Source organism: Oryctolagus cuniculus, chromosome 4, assembly GCF_051225735.1.
Source record: "Oryctolagus cuniculus isolate XC-2025 breed Fujian yellow rabbit chromosome 4, ASM5122573v1, whole genome shotgun sequence".
NCBI classification, from domain to species: Eukaryota; Metazoa; Chordata; class Mammalia; order Lagomorpha; family Leporidae; genus Oryctolagus; species Oryctolagus cuniculus.
In genome coordinates, this window is record NC_142870.1 from 79,762,529 (window position 1) to 79,778,598 (window position 16,070).

General features: G+C 56.2%; 1 protein-coding gene across 7 annotated transcripts in view; it reads right to left on the reverse strand.

The window, feature by feature from the left end:
• The window catches only part of MYLK (myosin light chain kinase), a 214,543-nt gene that overhangs the window by 95,033 nt on the left and 103,440 nt on the right, over positions 1-16,070 (reverse strand). For 5 of the 7 annotated variants that reach the window (XM_089331821.1, XM_089331822.1, XM_070072211.2 and 2 more), the window contains exons 9-11: positions 15,821-16,027; positions 9,203-9,337; positions 7,318-7,470 (exon numbers count right to left, since the gene is read on the reverse strand). In XM_089331821.1, the coding sequence (XP_089187947.1) occupies positions 7,318-7,470; positions 9,203-9,337; positions 15,821-16,027 (495 nt within the window). The remainder of the gene's footprint in view (positions 1-7,317; positions 7,471-9,202; positions 9,338-15,820; positions 16,028-16,070) is intronic. The other 2 variants (XM_089331824.1, XM_089331823.1) reach the window with 1 other exon arrangement.

The following is a 16,070-nucleotide window of genomic DNA, read 5'->3' on the forward strand; positions in this document are numbered from 1 at the left end:
TGCCTGCTGCTTACTCTTGGGGTTTGCAAAACCCAGCCATCCTGGGGGTCTCAGCCACTGCAGACTGCAAACTTCTCTGTACCTCTCTCCCTGGGAGCCCCCCCAGGCATGTGTGGGAGGGGGCTGGGAGCTGCCTCTCTGGTTCTTTAAAAGCCTGAGTACAGGGCATGGCCGGTGCTGCACTGGCAATCTAATGGCCAGGGGGAAGTACCATCTGCCGGACGCCCAGTGTCCCTACCTGCCTCTAGGGGCAGTATCATTACAGGGCCCCAGGAGGTGGCAGAGACAACAGGTGAAAACCCTCTGGGCAACTGCTCATGACCAACGACCACATCTGTAGGAGGCTGGATGAGAACCACTCAGACCTGTGCCCCGGGGCTCACCTCCATCACGGGCTTAGCAGCAGCAAAAGAACCAGCGGAGACCGGGCCTCACCCAGGGATCACAGACCCGTTTAACACGACCTGAAGCAAGCATGGTTAGGAACTACCACGAGGTGTGGCTCACAGCAAGCTGGGGACACCCCTGCACCTCCACCCAGGAGGCGAGGACGGAGAGTGCCAGTGTCGCCCACCACCTGCGGCCCTGTTCCGTCTCCCTCAAGAGCCAAAGGAGGAAGGAAATGACTGCGAGTAAACGTTTGGAGCGAGCCTGCTCTCAAAGCTGCAGGCCAGGTTTCCTGTTCGCAGGGACGCTCCCCAGCAGGCTCAGGGTCCGTCATCAGGGCTAGGTGAGCAGTGGTGCATCAGGCTAGCGAAGGCGGAGGCATCCTGGGCATTCAGCCACCCCAAATTCCTCTGGTGGTGAGAACACCAGCTCACGACCCCAAACACAGAATGCAAGGGGCTGGGGGGCAGGGAGGACCTGGGGTGAGAACACCAGCCCACCCTCCCCACAAGCACACACTGCAGGGGGCCGGGGGGGCAGGGAGGACCTGGGGTGAGAACACCAGCCCACCCTCCCCACAAACACACACTGCAGAGGGCTGGGGGGCCGGGGAGGGTAGAGGTGAGAACACCAGTCTACCCTCCCCACAAACACACGCTGCAGGGGGCCGGGGGGGCAGGGAGGACCTGGGGTGAGAACACCAGCCCACCCTCCCCACAAACACACACTACAGGGGGCTGGAGGACCCGAGAGGACCTTGGGACCTGGGCAAGTGAGTTCCTATTTGGGCAGCCCAAGAAAAACAGTCCTAATTGGAATCCTGAACCCCTGTCCCGACCCACCACCCGACTTTGAGGATGGAACCCTCGGGATGTGCTACAGGGAAGAGCTTGTCCAAGGCCTGGAGCCAGCACGGGCAGGCAGGATGATGTCACACAGGGCTCTCTTCAGAGGGGATGGGCCTTCTCCAGGGGGTCTGTGGTGAACTGTGCCGAGGATGTGGCGCCGGCAGCTGACCAGCAGATGACAGCCTGGACCGCGGGGGAAAGGAAAGCAGGGCAGAGACAAATCAAGTGCCACACTGCTCGTCCGTGGCCTGCAGGCCCCGTCTTGGTTTGGCGGACGCAGACCAAACAGAGAGACCGAGGGAAACGGGTGTTTGGAGCTGTGGGCTCTCGTGGGGTCTGAAGCACAGCAGCAGGGGTCCCTCCTCCACGGTGATCGGCTATTGCTCATAGCACAGGAGTGACCCCTGTGATGCACTGCAGGGGTGCTAAGTGGTTAGAAGAAGCAGCACCGCTCAGCAGCCAGAACCACATCTGGCATAGCACCAGCCCAGAAATGCACGGTTCTGACTCTCCTCACCCCCGTCTTCACCTGGCGCAAAGGTGGGCCAGCTGCATCCTGCAAGGGACTTCCTGCCACTCTGCCCGTGCCCAGGGCCGCCACTTAGCCCAGAGACCCTGTCCCTGGGCTTGTGTTCCAGCTGTTCTCCGGCAGAGGCCCCAGAGGCTGGGCAGGAGAGCCAGGCTCAGGGGCGTGAGGTGCCCAGGGTGGTGTTTGTGGGTGTTGTCGCAGGGAGCCTGGGCCTTCTTCCTCTGGGCAGGAGACACACCAAGAGCAGGGAAGCGTTCGCTGGGACCCAGGGTTAAGGCTACGCCCCCTTGGGAGAGAAAGGATGGGAGCAGCGGGCATGACAAAGAACAAAGATGAATGAAAATGAGACCGGGCTGTTGCCAGGAGCTGAGGAAGGAAAGGGTGTAGGAGAGAGCGGAGCAGAGGGAGCAGAGCAAAGAGAAGGAGAAGGGTTCTGCAGGGGAGAGGGAGGGAGGTGGGGAGGAGGGGTGTGGGAGAGAAGGAGCAGAGACAGACACGCGCACGCACGCGCACACACAGCCTGCCTATGACCCCACGGAACCACAGTGTACTCCCCGCCTGGCCTTGCTTGCTGTTTTGGACTCACTAGGGGTTGTTTTTGAAGGCAGTTCCTAGCCATGAAATTGAACATTCAAGACTTGCTCCAGCGAAGCCAAAGCACCCATCACGTGGCATATCAGGGCCCAGAGCAGCCCTGGGCTGAAGCAGTTAGAGGCCTCTGTTCTGGGCGTGTGGCTGGGCTGCTCTGGGCAGCTGCCTTCACCTCTCTGAGCACCTGCTTTCTCCAGGTGTCAGGTGGAGCTGACTCTCGAGCGGGAGGCGGAGTGGCTGTGAGAATGCAAGGAAGCCAAGCCAGCTCCTCGGACACAACACGCCTTCTGCAACACATTCACCTGCTGACGGTGGCTTGAGTTTAAAAACACAAACACAGAGCGATGACCACTATGGCATTTCGAGGACCGCTCATTTAGGACAGAGCTGAAGGCCCAGGCGCCGGGAGGGGCTTGTGACCCTCTGCACTGCACCCCACACCCACAAGCGCACAACCAACTCCCTGAGGCCAGGGCCAGCACACAGGCCGGCAGCAGCTCCTGGACCTGGCAGTAAGAGCCCCGAGCTCAGGGCCCGTCTCTCTGCCACACCCTCCCTGTCCGTTCCTTCCCAGCCCTTCTGTTTCTCTGAGGCTGGCAGGACAAACAACTCATTTCTGACTTTCTCCTTAAAGCCTTGCTTTTTCTACCTGCCAGCTTTGGCTGGTCAGCTCGCTGCTCTCCGAAGCCCCAATGTGTGGATCCAAATTTGCATTCGGGGCACATGCTTGCTTTCATCTTGAGCTGGCTCAAGGTCTCCTTCAGGCTTTGAACATGAGCTGTTTTTCTTAGCTATTATAATGCCAAATTCCATTCCAACGGCAGATCTGGTTCACCCCCAACCCTGTGATTCTGTGGAAATTCAATAAATCACCAACTGAGGCGGGGGGTGGGGTGGGGTGGGGAAGCACAGTCCCCCCCCCCCCCCCCCCCCCCGTTCCTTCATGCTCAACACCCGGCCTGGCTCAGGGCTCAGGAATGGGGCTCCCCAGCCCCTGGACTCCAGGGCTGCTCACGAGGGAGGGCTCCTTGACCGAGGGCTGTGCTCACCCCTCCCCACGTCCAGGGCCTCCATGCCCGCTGCAGACGCCTGGGGACACAGCCGAGTCCTTTCAATGAAAGTCTGTCCCCTAAGGAAACAGCAAGACCTCGGCGAGTCCGCAGCAACAAAGATGCTTCCTCCCTTAGCCCGGCTCTCCCTCGGCCTTCCTTCCACCAGGGTCTCCAGATGCTGACAAGCAAACGAGAACCCAACTGTGCAAGGAGAAGACAGAGGGAACGGGACGAGTGACGGCGGCACGAGGAAAGCCTCTGGCCAGTAATGACGGCGTTGCTGGAGCGCAGGCGGGGTCTGCCACAGCCTCCTCGCTGCTTCAAAAGTTATCATCAGGCACAGCGTGCAAACTGCCCGAGGACCTCTCTCGGCCAGGGCCTGGAAACCACCCTCCCGTCACACCGTCCTCACACGGGGCCCATCTGCCACAGGGAACATCATGCTGTGACTTGGATGGTCAAGGACTCATGACTGCCCACGGGCTGCACGGGTAGAGAGCTGTCAGTCTCTACAACCGTCCACCTCGTGATGCGAAGTTCAAGTCCTCTGATAGGGCAGAGACGCTCGGACACAGCCACAGTCGTTCTGTGGCACGGAGAAGCCACGGGTGCACAAATCTAATTCTGAACTGACTTGCGTGAAACTGGGACATGGGCTATGAACACACTTAACATTTAGTTAGCTGCTTGCCCCCTTAGGCTTAGGAGCAGAGGTTTTGGGTGAACTAAGGTTCTTAATATATTAAAAAAAAAAAAAAGAGAGAGAGAGAGAGAGAGAAGTTAAACCTGACATTTAACCCTGACATTTAGCCACAAAGGTCACCTTGCTGGCCCTTGCATAGACCCTGTCCCTGCCTCAGGGCCTTTGCACTTGCTGCACGGACTGCCCAGAGCACCTTTTCTGCAGTTCACTGATGTCCTGGAGGCTTTCTCCGTCACACGACTCAGAAAGGACCCCTCCTAGGCTTCTGTATCCTCACACCCTTCTTCAAAGCACTGTTGGTGATGGAGATCAAAGCAGGTTGATGGGGGCCCCTGTCCCCCTCTTCAGGCAGGGCCCTGGTCTGCCCTGTGTCCTGCACTTCCCCCTGGCCAATGCCTGGCACGGCCACACCCACGTGCTCAAGAAAGACTTGTGGGTAGAAGACAGAGCGCCGAGGGCAGGGCAGGGCATGCCGCCAGGAGCACTGTGTGGGAGAAGAGCCCCATGGAGGAAGGAAGCAGACAGCACACGCAGCATGTTCTGCTCTCGGACCCACTGACTGCAACACCCTGGCAGAAGCTGAGAGGCGAGGGAGTCACCCCTCTGCCTGGCCCTCCGCCCAGAACCTACTGCGCTCTGCCGCTGAGCCTGGGGCGGCGGCGGAGGGAAACGTACTGCTGGCAGCGCCACCTTGTGGCCAGAACCCTGGGCGTCAGGTGCAGAAACCTCCGCTTCAGGAGCCCCTGGCCTCTCATTCTCTCTGTCCCTACCTGACAGACAAAGCGATGGCAGAGCGGAGCCTCTGGTAAAAGCCCCTCCCGACACCTGGCCTCTTCAACTACTTGTTGCTTCAAGGTGTGCCCCGGTGGGCAACCGTCCTGACTGCCCATACCTGCTGAGCACGTCCCGGGTTCTGGGGATGCTGTGTGTACCCACACCTTTAACGCACCCGGGTGCTGTGAGTGACCACTCCCGGGGGCGGCCTGGTTTCCAGGCAGTACGCCAGGGGAGCGGGGCTCACACCCATCCCTGCCCCCACGACGGCCTGGCGCCCCACCAAGGGCAAAGGAAGCACAGGTCTGGGCAGTGAAGGAGCCCGCGGACACACGTTGCTGGTGCCTGAGCCCAAAAGTACCCCCTGCGGTCACCGCCCCTCCCCCACCTACTCCAAGCTGCCCCCGGGGCCAGGGGCGCTGCCAGGGAAGTCCGGAAAACTCCATAGCCTAGGAGGGTGCAGGCAGTGGCTGGAGCCTCGCGGCTGCCTCTGGGCGCAGTGCCGGGGGTGTCACGGTGCCAGGCTCAGGCTCACCCTGGCCCAGGCCCGTGCAGAGACAGGGGCATGGGCGCTGGCGCGGTGCATCTCCCGGCCTCCTTCACCATTTATGGTCTCAGAGCCTGGGTCTGGCCGGCGCGGGAGGGGAGGGGCTGTCACTCACGCTGGGCTGCTCTTGGAGCAAGTCCAGCCTGGCAGAGGACGCACGCCCCGCCCTCTCACAGGCCAGCAGAGGGGCGATCACTCCAAAGAGTTCTTGCTCCTCCGCTGAGGGACCCCCGGCTCCAGGGGGCGGAGATTAGCCTGGCTGGGTGTTGCTAATCCAATCTCAGTGCAGGGTTGGGGGGTCAGGCACTGGATTAGCTGGGCTGGTGGCAGAGCCAGCGAGAGCAGCACTCAGTAGACAGGGGATTGAGCCATTCGGCCTGGCCCATGCTGTCCTCACTCCCCCTGCCCAGTGGGCACTCGGGTGGGCCAAGCTGCCTCTGAGCAGGGTGCCTGGTGGGAAGGGGCCAGCGAGGGCTATTCTGAGCCACTCTGGTTTCCTTGGAAGTCTCACTGAGGCTGCCACTGCAGCCATGCAATGAGAACCAGGGAGGCCAAGTGGGACACAGTCCCAGGGCCACAGTGGGCCCTGCCCCAGGAGGGAGGTTTCCCGGAGGAAGGGGTAGACCAGTTCATCAGTGATGGCTCCATGCCGAGGCAGTTTTCCAGAGAAATCCGGGGTCCTGGGGGTATGCACTGGCTCCCCACAGAGCTTCGCAGGGCGGGGGTGAGGTCAGGCATCAGTCACATTTTCCTTGGGTGCCAGCTATTCTGTCCCCGAGGCACTGACACTGCCCAGCCCACAGTAGGCAGCCTCCCGCTTTGGGAGGGGCAGGGTGCAGCAGCAGGCGTGGAATGCAGACACCCCGGGTCGGGGCTCAGCAGCCCGGATTTCCTTACTAGCTGGGCGCACGTAGGCAAGTGACACGGAGTTCCTAAGAACTGCGGACCTTCCTGTGTAGAATAGGGACAGCACCACCACCACCACACCCCCCCCCCCCGCCCCCACCTCCTGCTGAGGTCTCTGAGATGACACAGGGAGGGGAAGGAATTTAACACAGTGGACAGCACAGGCGTGTCCCCTTCCAGGGAAACCAACTCCTGCAGCCTCCCAGGGGCGACTGCTTATGTCCCAGGGACACTCTGCCAGAGAGGACAGAGGCCTGGGGACAAAGACAGAGGAGATGTGGTCTCCTGCCAGACTGATGGGGAAAGCAGACCCACCACGCCCAGGCCCAGGGGGAGGCGGGGGTCGGGCTTACCTGAAAGCCCAGGGCCCGAGCAGCACCTCTGTGTGCACGGGCACCGCAGCCCAGACAGATCTGCCTTGAGTCTGCAGCTCCCTGGGACTCCTGGGGACTGACTGCTTGGCTGATCCATGGACGACTATGATAATCAGCTTACTGGCCACCAGGCTGGGGACGTACTGAACAAGCCTGGCTGGCAGGGAGGAGCAGGCCCCGAAGGCGGAGGGGACAACCTGTGGTCCCCCGTGGAGTCTCAGTCCCCACACACCATTTGTGAGACCCCTAATTGCTCTGGGGGCTGGGAGCATGCCCCCTCCATCATCTTGCCCTGTGTGTGGTTTTCTTCCTACCAGACTGGGGGCTACTGAAGCCAGGGGACCCTTCCCCCTTGCCATGTACCTTCCACGGCCCTGCTGGGGTGAGGGCTGGGTCCTGTCTCATGGCAGACCTTCTTACTGGGAACTCCCAGAGGCCATGGCTTCCACCTGCCTGCTTTGAGAGGAGTGTGCTCTGTCATCAGGGGGTCTCAGCTGCCTACCAGTGATGGCTAGAGCCAGGCCCCCTGCACCTCTCTAGGTCCAAGCCAGTAATACCACGGAGCAGGCATGTCTACAGGAAAGGCATGCCTTGCTAGGTTCCTACCGTGGACGGCGACCCGGGCGCTGCAGGACACCTGGCCCAGGGCGTTCTCAGCCAGACAGGTGTAGGTGCCATCGTCTTCTGGCAGGGCATCCTGGATGTGGAGCTCGGCTACACCAGCTGCACAGGTGGAGTGGGCGTACCGGATGGGCTGCCCTGTGGGGGGAAGCACAGGAGGACTGAGGCCAGGCTGCACCCATGGCCGCCCGGGGCTCCTATCCTCAGTGGGCACTGATGCTGGGGCTCCTCAGGCTCGCTTAGGTCCGCAGAGGGCCAAGGGTGTGGCAGGACCGCCCTCAGCCCGTGCACGGAGGTTTGTGGGCTGGAGAAAGAAAGCAAAGGGAGTGACTGATTGGGTGGATGGGGGGGCAAGACTGGGCCTGGATGGCCTTGCCGGGGGTAGATAGGCAGGAGGAACCAGACAGGATCCTGGATGTTTCGTGTTAAAACAAAGAACAGTCTCCCAGTCCATGTCCACAACCACACAAATTCAGAGCCTGCAAAGAATCTCACAGGGTCAGAGCCTACAAAGAATCTCACAGGATCATCTGGTCCAGAGCCCAGACTCAAGGCAGAACAGGCCTTGCCTAGCCTGGACGTGAGGCCTCCAGGAGCAGCGGTCCCTTCCCCCTCGTAGACGTTCACCAGTGAGCACATCTGCCTCCCCACCCTGATGTTGCAGTGGGTGCGTTTCTTTTGTGCAGTGGCGGGGAGGGGGTTAGGGCTTAGGAAAAAAGAGCAGGGGAGCTAAAGCTGACCCTGGACCCTCCTTCCCAGAGTCCCTTCCCCCAGCACATTTTACAAAGTCCTGCATGGGGCCTGGAGCGCATCCCGTGAGCTCCAGTGCTTTCCTGAATGCTATACGTTCCTGGGATTTCATCATTCCAGGACGTGACTCCTCATTTCCAGGAAAAAAAAAAAAAAAAAAAAAAAAAAAACCAACAAACGAAAATCTCGGGACTGAAGCTTCTGGCCCGAGAGCAGGAATGTGTCCCCCACGCCATGCAGGAAGCAACTGTCAGTTTCTTCTCTCACCAAGACGCAGGGACCCGGTTTGCACTTCATAAAACCGGGGGTGGGCGGCCGGGTGGGGGAAGCAGGTCCTCTCCCCGTGGGGCGAGGTTTTCTTCCGCAGGGAGTAACACTTCGTGTCTCCAGCACGGTTTGGCAAAGCCGGGGCCACCGTGCCATGGGGCCAGAGGGGCGATGTTCTGCCAGCCTCGTGCACTCCGTCACGTGGGGCTGGGGGCTGGAGGCTGGGGGCCAGGGGCAGGGGGCCAGGGAAGGCAGGGGCTAGGACCCTGACACCAAGAGGGCCGACCGCCACTCTCTGATTTTATTGTTGTGACAATGCCACCCTCATACCCACTCTTCCTTGAGCACACCAGGACATTCCCTTTTCACTCTCAGTGTGGTCCTGCTGTCTGGACAGGCACTGACACACTTCTCGAGAGCATTCTTTTCACTAGGGGGTAACTCATTCTGGTCCCACCCACACGGGCTCAGAAGTGCAGACCTCGCAGCCCACAGCTGGGCCAGGCCAGAGTTAGCCGCCAAGGAAACCCAACGTGAGCACGGTCGCCCTCTAGTGGGAAGGTGTGGAAACGCCAAGCTCTGCCAGAACTTGCTGGCTCAGACTGGTATAAAGCAAACCGCGGGTCAGGGGCCACCTCCCGCCTACAGCCGGTTTTTGTACATGGGGAAGGCATTTTGCATCTTGGCTTGCTCCGCCCGTCAGTAGCAGACCCCTAAATCCTGTGCCCTCCCTACCTGTGCTTTCTGCTTAGGCTCTTGAGATGTCTGAGGTCTAACTGGGAGTGAAGAGAACTTGGGCAGTATGGGAGGGGCCAGCGCACCAGAGCAGGGGGCTGGGGCAGTGGGGGCTCACCGTTGAGCAGCCAGGTGATTCGGGGTGCTGGGGTCCCCTGTACCGAACACTGTAGCACAAAATCCTGGCCCTCGGTGACGCTGCAGTCCTTCAGGACACTGGAGAATGACGGGGCCACCTCCATCGTGGCCCGCCCTGCGGGGGCAGAGAACAGAGAGGTGGCACTGTGGGTCCCAGCTTGCCTGCTCTGGTGACCGACCACAGCCGCTGCAGGCCTCTCAGGTGGACACCTCACTCCCCCAGGCACCGGCTGTGCCTTGTCTGTCTTCACATTTAGGGAGCAGGCAGCAGCACCCGGGCAGAGACCCGCAGTGGGGCTTGTCCAGAGTCCAGAGCTGCCCCGGTCTGGCCTCCCCTCCTCTGTGGTTCAGGCATCTCCTGTCTTGTGACTTCTGCTATCCTGGAGCATCCTGCCAGCTCCTTCTGCCTGCCTCCTGGGGTCCCACCGGATGTCCCAGGGTTTCTTCTCTCCCCTAACACGTCTCTCTGGTGACTGCACAGCCACTAGTGAGTCCAATTCCAAGACTGAACCAAAGCACAAAGACTCACAGGTGTTCTGGTTTTCCAAGTAGAGTTTGAGCCGCAAACCTAGATCCAATCCAGGGTTCAGAACTGCTGGGGGCCTGGGAATGTGCATGAGTGATGACCCTCTTTGGATTTTTTTTTTTTTTTGACAGGCAGAGTGGACAGTGAGAGAGAGAGACAGAGAGAAAGGTCTTCCTTTTCTGTTGGTTCACCCCCCAGTGGCCGCTGCGGCCGGTGTACCGCACTGATCCGATGGCAGGAGCCAGGTACTTCTCCTGGTCTCCCATGGGGTGCAGGGCCCAAGCACTTGGGCCATCCTCCACTGCACTCCCGGGCCACAGCAGAGAGCTGGCCTGGAAAAGTAGCAACGGGGACAGAATCCGGCGCCCCAACCAGGACTAGAACCCCGTGTGCCAGCGCCACAGGCGGAGGATTAGCCTAGTGAGCCGCAGCGCCTGCCCCCCTTTGGATTCTAAGGGGGGTCCCGGTGAGGAGAGGCTGCCTTGAGCTCTGCAAATGCCTTCTGCGCCAGTGGTTGGGGGACGTTTTGTAGCTTGGAGACCTTACTTAGGCTAATGTCTTCTCAGCCACCAGGAGGCGCTGCAGAAACCCTGAGGGTGCTGATGGCCCTGAGAGGTTAACAGATCAGCAGCTACCAGACCGGTCGCTGGGGCTTCTAAGGACAGGCTGCTCGGTCCGGAGGTGAGGGGAAGCCATGTTACACCCCAGGGGTTTCTGGGTAGAAAAATGGTAACATTTGAAGGCCAACAGCGTGCCAGCTACTTTTCTAAGTGTGATTGCGACAGCATTGAGAGGTGGCTGTCTTTAGCTCTTTTTTTGGGCAGGTGAAGTTAATGATTTCCAGAGGTCAAGTCCAATGGTGAAGCCAGGTTTTGCAGCCAGCTCACTGACCCTGCAGACACATATTCTCTTCCAGACCCTGTGGGGAAAGTAGGCGGTGGGAGGGCAGCTGCAAGATACGAGGACGGTGCACCCGAGCTGGGCCGGCACTGAGCCAGGGACCAAGCAGACCACCCTGAGAAGGGTAGAGAGCTACAGCCTCCATCCCTCCCCTCACCAATGTCCAATTCCTTCACTAGAGAAATGCCTTTGGGCTTTCCTGCCAGCTGACGTGGGTGGGAAATAGACTCTCTTTTACAAGGCATGCGACCTTGGACGAGTCACTTAACCTTACTGTAGCTCAGTCTTCTCACCTGGAAAATGGGTGCAACTACACCTTTCCCCTAAGGTTGTTGGATGCCTAGAAGAAACAATGTAAGCAGAGCATTTAGCACAAAGCCTGGCCAGAGAATGCCCTCAGTGAGCATGAGCGTGAGCTCTCGTTATCCTGTGAGGCTGGGCACACGGCCAAGGGCAGTCTGGGGCGAGGAAAGGGGAAAGACAAAGTAGGGGTCTGAGGGGCTGACAAGTGGAAGGGAGATTTATCTCCTTCCTCAGCTTAGGGAAGTCCACACTGAGCTTGTATGGAGGCAAAAGAGGCCTCTTGCTAAGGGATGGGAGTGACTGATGGCTTTTCTGCACAGAGGGCAAACAGGGAGAAAGGGCTGTGGGCGAAGCTGGAAGAGCACATGTTGGATGGCCTGCCTCTCGGCCCAGGCTTCTACCAAGAGTGAATGGGGGGATTTTGTGGGAGGCTGGAGGAGTTTAGAACACCCTGTGTCTGCAAAGAAGAGAGGGAGTGGAGGAGCGCTTCTGGAACAGTAGATGAAAGACCTCTGAAAACCTACTCATAAAAGCCACAAGAGTGGCAGGCTTTTGGCCTAGCCGTTAAGATGCCAGTTAAGGGGCCTGCATCCCACATCAGAGTTAACTGGTCTCTGGCTCTGGTTCCTGAGCCCAGCTTCCTGACAATGCAGACCCTGGGAGGTGGCAGGTGATGGCTCAATTAGTTGGGTCCCTGCCACCTACAAGAGAAACTTGGATTGAGTTCCCAGCTCCTGGCTTTAGCTAAGTCAAGCCATGGTCCTTGTGTGCATTTGAGGAAGTGAAGCAGCAGATAGGAGCTCTCTCTGGCTGGCTGTTCCTCTCTCTCTCTCTCAAAAAAAAAAAAAAGAGCAACCAGAATACTTGCAAATAGAATCAAGGGCTTGCAACATTTGGAAGAATATTCATTTGAAGACAACAATGGCCAGAACTCAGCATGAGGCCCAGGTAGTAAGAAGAGCAAGCTCTGAGGCTCCCTTCCGTTCACCCAGGCTCTGCAGTGGCTCTGAAGATCAACAGCAACCCTGGGACCAGTGCCGAGCAGCAGCTGGAAGGGGTTCTGAGCTCCTGAGTGAATGCCATCCCCAGGGGAGCTGTCACAGTTCGACCTTTCTGGGAGTTCCTTCTTTACTTCCACTTTCAGGGCTGCCTGTATCTGCCCTGACCCAGAGTCAGCTCTAGAAGAACAGTCCTACCTCCAACGTGTTTGAACAAAATAATCTGTGGCAGTTGTTGAACGTCACGGCTAACTGCAGCAGTGATATCAGTCAGGGTTAACGAGAGTCTGACCACAGTCCTAAAACGGGGGCCAGCACTGGGGCACCATGAGCTAAGCTGGCACCCCATATCGGAGGGCTGGTTTGGCTACTCCACTTCTGACCCAGCACTCTGCTGACGTGCCCGGGAAAGCAGTGGAGGACAGCCTAAGTGCTTGGGCCCCTGCTACCCACATGGGAGACCCGATGGAGCTGCTGGGATCCTTTGGCCTGAACTAGCCCTGGCCTTTGCAGTCATTTGGAGAGTGAACCAGTGGCTAAAAGATATCTCCTTCCCCTCACCCCCATTCTCCTCCTCCCTCTTTCTCTCTCTCCCACACACACATACACACTCACCCTCCCACTCTTTCTCCCTCTCTCTCTATCACTCTGCCTTTCAAATAAATAAATAATCTTTAAAAAGCTTAAAAGGAAAACTTGAGACATAAGATGCCCAGGGCTTTGAAAAGCCCCAACACGCTCCTGGGAGCCTAGATGGCCGTGTGCATGTGCAGGGCCGTGTGCATGCCCACGGAAGCCGTGGGGTTTTTCTCTCTCACCTCTGGCTGACCTGGGAGCTCTGTGCAAGCAGGAAGTAAAGGTTAAGGCCGGCTTGTAAGCTGCCAGTTGGAGCATTGACAACTTGCTACAGTACACAGATAGAAGCCTTCGGCAAAGGCAGGAGATGTACTGGCCTAAGGCATTTAAAGAAATCTCCATCTAATCATTAGTTCATTGGCCACACAGAAAAATTAATCCAGACTTTACACAATGGGAGAAAATAATTTCAAATTCTAAATATGAGGATTGGTATCCAGAAAATATAAAGAACTTTTACAACTCAAAAATAATAATTTTACAAAACCACAAATGACCCAATTAAAATACGGGCCAAGTCCAAAGAAGATATACAAATGGCCAATAAGCATATGAAATGATGCCCGACATCATTAGTCATCAGAGAAATGCAAATCAAAATCACAATGAAATGATTGTGGATTGTTAGAATTAAAAGACAGAAAATAGCAAGCATTGGCAAAGATGTGAGGAAACTAGGATGCCTGTACATCGCTTAGGTGGACGTAAAATGGTACAGCCCCCGTAGGATGCAGCTGTCAGTTCCCCAACAGGTTAAACAGGGACTCACCATGTGACCCAATAGTTCCACACAGAGTTATGCACATTCAAGACTGAAAGCTACTGTTCAAAAAGGCCTTGTACACAGTGTTCACAGCAACTCTTCACAAGCTAGAAAGTGCACACATTCCGGGTGTCCACCAACTGATGCGTGGATAAACAAGACGTGTGACTGCATACAATGAATGTGATTCAGCCATAAAGATGGACTTCACATCACATGAATCACGCCTCAATACAGCTGCCACACAGAACAAAGTAAGATGGGGAGTCTCCCTGAGATGAGCTGCCCCAAGACGTTAGCGGCGGCCTACAAGACTTGCAGAAGAGGAAGCCATGGCTTTCTGGGTATATCACCCGCCTACCATGGACGTGACACCGCTTGTCTGCCTCCTGCCACACAGAGCCCTGGCCTGGAGTACGAGACAGAACTCTGTCTACAGGTACCTCCGCTTCCAAGTGCGTGGATAATGTCCCTTGCCCAGGAGTTCATGAACACAGTCAGAATCCCAACCGCAAGTAATCAACAGTAAATAGAAATTGATCTCTCATCTTCTGGTTTACTTCCCAAATTTCTGCAACAGCCAGGAGTTAAAGCTGGAAGTCAGAAATTCAATCTGGGAATCCTGAGTGGGTAGCAGGGACTCAACTACTTGAGCCATTACCTGCTACCTACCAGTGTGTGCACACAGGCAGGAAGCTGGGACCTGAACCCAGGCAACCCTGACATGAGATGTGGGCATTCCAAGTGCTGTTTTTTTTTTTTTTTTGTTTTGTTTTTAAGATTTATTTATTTATTTTACTGAAAAGCAGAGTTACAGAGAGGGAGAGGGAGCTTTATCCAGGTCTCCCATGTGGGTGCAGGGGCCCAAAAACTTGGGACATCCTCTGCTGTTTTTCCCAGGTGCATTAGCAGAGAGCTAGATCAGAAGTGGAGCAGCTGGCTGGCACTGCAGGTGTTAGCTTTCCCTGCTTTGCCACAATGCCAGCCCCCTAAGTGCCAAATTTTAATTTGGCATTTTAATTTGGCAATGTTAATTCCTGTGCCAACCTCCTACCCAGGATTTCTAAGGAAAACATCATAAATAAAACCATTCCACAAGTAAATAACTCGGTCTGTATCTCTAAAATAGGTAAGCTTTAAAAAAGGTCACAAGATTGCCATCACATTTATAAAATAGTACGCATTCCTTTGTATCAGATATCTTATCCATACTTTCGTGATATTCTCATAAAAATCTTTTAAAATTGTTTCCATAGGCCGGCGCTGGGGCGTAGTGGGTTAAAGCCCTGGCCTGAAGCACCAGCATCCCATATGGGCGCCGGTTCTAGTGCCGGCTGCTCCTCTTTTGATTCAGCTCTCTGCTATGGCCTAGGAAAGCAGTCCAAGAAGGTCCAAGTCCTTGGGCCCCTGCACCCACGTGGGAGACCTGGAAGAAGCTCCTGGCTCCTGGCTTCAGATCGGTGCAGCTCCAGCCGTTGTGGCCATCTGGGGAGTGAACCAGCAGATGGAAGACCTTTCTCTCTGTCTCTACCTCTCTGTCTCTACCTCTCTGTAACTCTGTCTTTCAAGTAAAATAAAATAATCTTTAAAAAAAAATAAAAAAATAGTCTCCATAAGGATCCACACAAGGTCCCTTTACTGTAATTATTTATTTGTTGAAAAAATTAAAGGAGGCAATGTCTATTTGTTACACAGAGTTTCCAACAGCATGTGATTTGCTGATTCTACCCCTACAGGATTATTTAATATGTTTTTCTAAAATTATTTAATATGTTTCTAAATGCATTTAAAGAAAGGGGGAAAATTTATGGAGAGATATTTATCACAATTTTCTTATTAACAGTGAAAAAACCAGAAATTGAAATACCCAATACATAAGAACATGCCTAAGTTAGATACATCCATTCTTATGCAATATTAAATGGGCATTCAAAGAACATTCATTAACATGGAAAGATGTTTATGTTACATGAGCAAATTAGGATAGAAAGCAGAATACAAGCAGCCCAGTGCTGATTTTGCTTAAAAACCATTCAAGTACTTCTGAGTCATAAGGTGGTATATTGTTTAAAATTCCCACAATGAGCAGGCCTTCCTTTTACCAGCAGGTAACAACGGCCATCAGTGAAGCGGCTCCCCGTCATCTCACATGACTCTCTGCCCATATGTTTGGTGAACGTTCAGCTCTCTCTGGTTACAGCGCTTGAGTCCCGGCACTGCTTGGACAGCCGAGGAACCTAAAAAGGTAGCTTCCAGCTGACTGGGGGTGGGGCCTGGGTATGATCCTGATATGAACTCCTGATGAAAATTCACTGGGCTGGGGGAATGCACTTGGCCTTGGCACGTGGGTGGGGATGATGCTTCTGCTGCAGACCAGGGGTGAGGGGCTGTAGGTGAACTACCTGCAACCCACAGGCAGCCCACGGCTGGCCCTCCCGCAGGGCCTCCCAGGTGGGTGCAGGGTGGACTCACGGTGCACCAGGAGGGTCCAGTTGCAGGACGCCTGGCCATGGGGATTGGAAGCTGTGCAGCTGTACTTCCCCCCGTCCCTCGCCTGGGCTCTTGGCAGGCAGAGGTAATGGGATCCCTCGTCCTCAAAAATCTCCACGATGCCTTCTCGTCTCCTCATGGGGACACCGTCCAGGAACCAGGCCACTTCAGGTTTTGGGATCCCTGAAACTACAGGGCCAGGGGAAGAACATGAGCTCCCCTTCCCCAAGGA